This window comes from Morus notabilis, unplaced genomic scaffold, assembly GCF_000414095.1.
Source record: "Morus notabilis unplaced genomic scaffold, ASM41409v2 Scaffold15, whole genome shotgun sequence".
Classification (NCBI taxonomy): domain Eukaryota; kingdom Viridiplantae; phylum Streptophyta; class Magnoliopsida; order Rosales; family Moraceae; genus Morus; species Morus notabilis.
In genome coordinates, this window is record NW_010367234.1 from 38,505 (window position 1) to 41,146 (window position 2,642).

General features: G+C 42.5%; 1 protein-coding gene across 1 annotated transcript; it reads right to left on the reverse strand.

The window, feature by feature from the left end:
- Positions 1–1,245: 1,245 nt before the first annotated feature.
- On the reverse strand, positions 1,246–2,061 carry LOC112094276. The gene has a single exon (XM_024174795.1). The coding sequence runs from the start codon at positions 2,059–2,061 to the stop codon at positions 1,246–1,248; it is 816 nt and encodes a 271-aa protein (XP_024030563.1).
- Between the last annotated feature and the right edge of the window lie 581 nt (positions 2,062–2,642).

The following is a 2,642-nucleotide window of genomic DNA, read 5'->3' on the forward strand; positions in this document are numbered from 1 at the left end:
AACAGTGATTTTACCAGCTCAAAAAGGTCAATGAAGGTTCAAAAGTCGTTTACTCAACTCTCTTAACTCACCAAAAATCAAGCACTTAAACTCAAAAATTTTCTCAGCTGACATGCATTAACATCCATCTTACCACAAGGTTTAGCACGTGCAAAAAGAAACTCTGGAAGTATTTCTTAGTAACCAAGACAGCAAAAATCGACTCAAACCAATCATTTTGAAATCATACTCAGACAACTTTGCAAAAATTTTAACCCAAATATCAACATGACAAAAATCACTCTTACTCATGAATGTGCTCACCACCCCCAACAAAAATCAGACAGTGTCCTCAATGTCAAAAATTATGGAAATATAGAGAAAGAAGACACCTGGACGATGAGCTTTCCACTTATGAGCACAGCATGAGCTTCGTGATATGATTCTCTAAAAACACACATAAAAAAATGTAAAAAGAAACAAAGAAAAACAGAAAATCAAAATATGGTATAGAAGATGTGAGCAAACTACTAAGGGCTGGTAAACAGGGTCGTCGAGAATGATCTCTTCCACCTGGTTCACCCGCTCAAAGTAATTCTTCTTCCGGATCTGCTCGTCATGGACCGCTTTCATTTTTACCTTGATCCTAGAATTGCACTCTTTCAGCATGTCGATCAATCGTTGTTCTTGCAATGGATCGAGTTTAGATGAGATGATGATTGGGAATGTGTCTTCATCTCCCAAGAATGCATGTTTTAAGCCCTCAGGTGGTTGGGCTAGCTTGACTTTTGGAGCCTCCTCAGTGGATGATTTTTGTTTTTCTCCTTCTGTTGGGAGCTCCTGAAAACATGGTGACCCAAACTTGGTTCCTCTGTCCTGTGATTCTTTGAAAATGGCAGAACTGTTAGCCACCTTACAAGGATCGGAACTCTTAGATTCAGAATTTTGGAGGAGGTTTTTTAGATCTTCAGAGTTGCTTTGCGGCAGAACCCCCTCCTCGACAAGTGTGTCGAGCATAAATGTTTGGTGACGCTCATCATCATCACGTGGGTGCTTTTGAATATGAAAAATATTCACCTCAAGGTTCATATTCCCGAAAGATATCTTCATGAGACCATTCCTACAATTGATAAGTGCGTTTGCTGTGGCAAGGAAAGGTCTTCCTAGAGTGATGGGAATTGATGACTCTAAATTCACCACGGATTGTGTATCCAGGACAAGAAAATCCACGGGGGAATAAAACCTGTCGATTTGTAACAGAACGTCTTATACGATTCCCCGTGGTCTCTTAATGGATCTATCGGCCAGTTGCAGAACCACAGATGTGGGCTTAATCTCTCCAAGACCCAATTGCGAGTAGACCGAATAAGGCATGAGGCTCACGCTCGACCCTAAGTCTAGTAACGCTTGGCCGAATTCATGTGTCCCGATCTGGCAAGAAATGGGAGGACAACCTGGATCCTTATACTTCGGCGGTGTTTTCTGCTCAATCACCACGCTAACTTGTTCCGTCAAGAATGCAGTCTTCTTGACGTGGTGCTTTCTCTTTATGGTGCACAGATCCTTGATAACCTTGGCGTAGGCCGGCACTTGCTTGATCACGTGTAGTAAGGGAAGATTGATCTTCAATTGTGTCAAGTGCTCCAGGATCTCACTTTGATTTTCCGGCACTTTTTCAGCAGGTCGGAGAGCTTGGGGAAAAGGCACCTTTACCAGAATTTTAGTTGGCTCTTCTTTCTCCTGAGCCGATTCTTCATTATTCGAAGTGGCTATACTTGTCGATGGTGTGTCTAAATTCTTAGCACTTCGAGTAAAGATGGCGTTAACTTCCTTGATATTTTGACCTTCAGAGTTGGAAGTTTGAGCCATGTGTTGTCCTCTTAGATTGGACTGGGCTTGTGATGGAAATCTACCGCGCTCTTGAACGGTTAAAGCTTCTGTCAGCTTTGTGATCTGACTTTTTATTTCCTTGTTCTCTTCCGCCAGCTGCGTGAGCATTGAATCAACTCTTTGATTCGTCTTATTTTCCGCATCCATAAAAGCTTTTAGGGTATCCTCTAAAGAATTCCCTTTCGGCTGCATGTTAGGCTGAGGTGCAAAATATGTCCTTGGTGGTTGAGATTGTTGCTCTGATCTCCATTGCCCTCCAGATGATTGTGTATGTTGGTTTGGATCTCTTCAACTGAAGTTTGGGTGGTGTTTCCAGCTATCATTATAAGTGTTTGAGAAAGGTCCATAAGGCTTATTTTATATGCCCAATGCATTGCATTGCTCCTCATATACCCCTCTCATTTCACTTAAAGTGTGGCAATCTTAAGCTAGATGGGCCATTCCACCATAAACAAAACAGGGCTCATGTGCCTCTGTCCTTGCCACCATATGGGGTCCTTTACTATCTTTACTTTTAAGGGCCTCAATTTGCTTCGTCAAAGCTTCAACTTGGGCCTTGAGGCTGTCCTCTTCTCTTAATTGATAAACTCCAACTGGTCGGGACCTACTGGTGCTCTCAGTAGCACTCGGTCCAGTCCAAGTATGAGCTTTCTCAGCTAACTCATTAAGGTACTCAATAGCTTCGTCAGGATCCTTCTGGAGAAAATCTCCATTGCACATCATCTCAACAAATTGGCGCTCTCAGATTGTGAGTCCATCGTAGAAATAGCTTA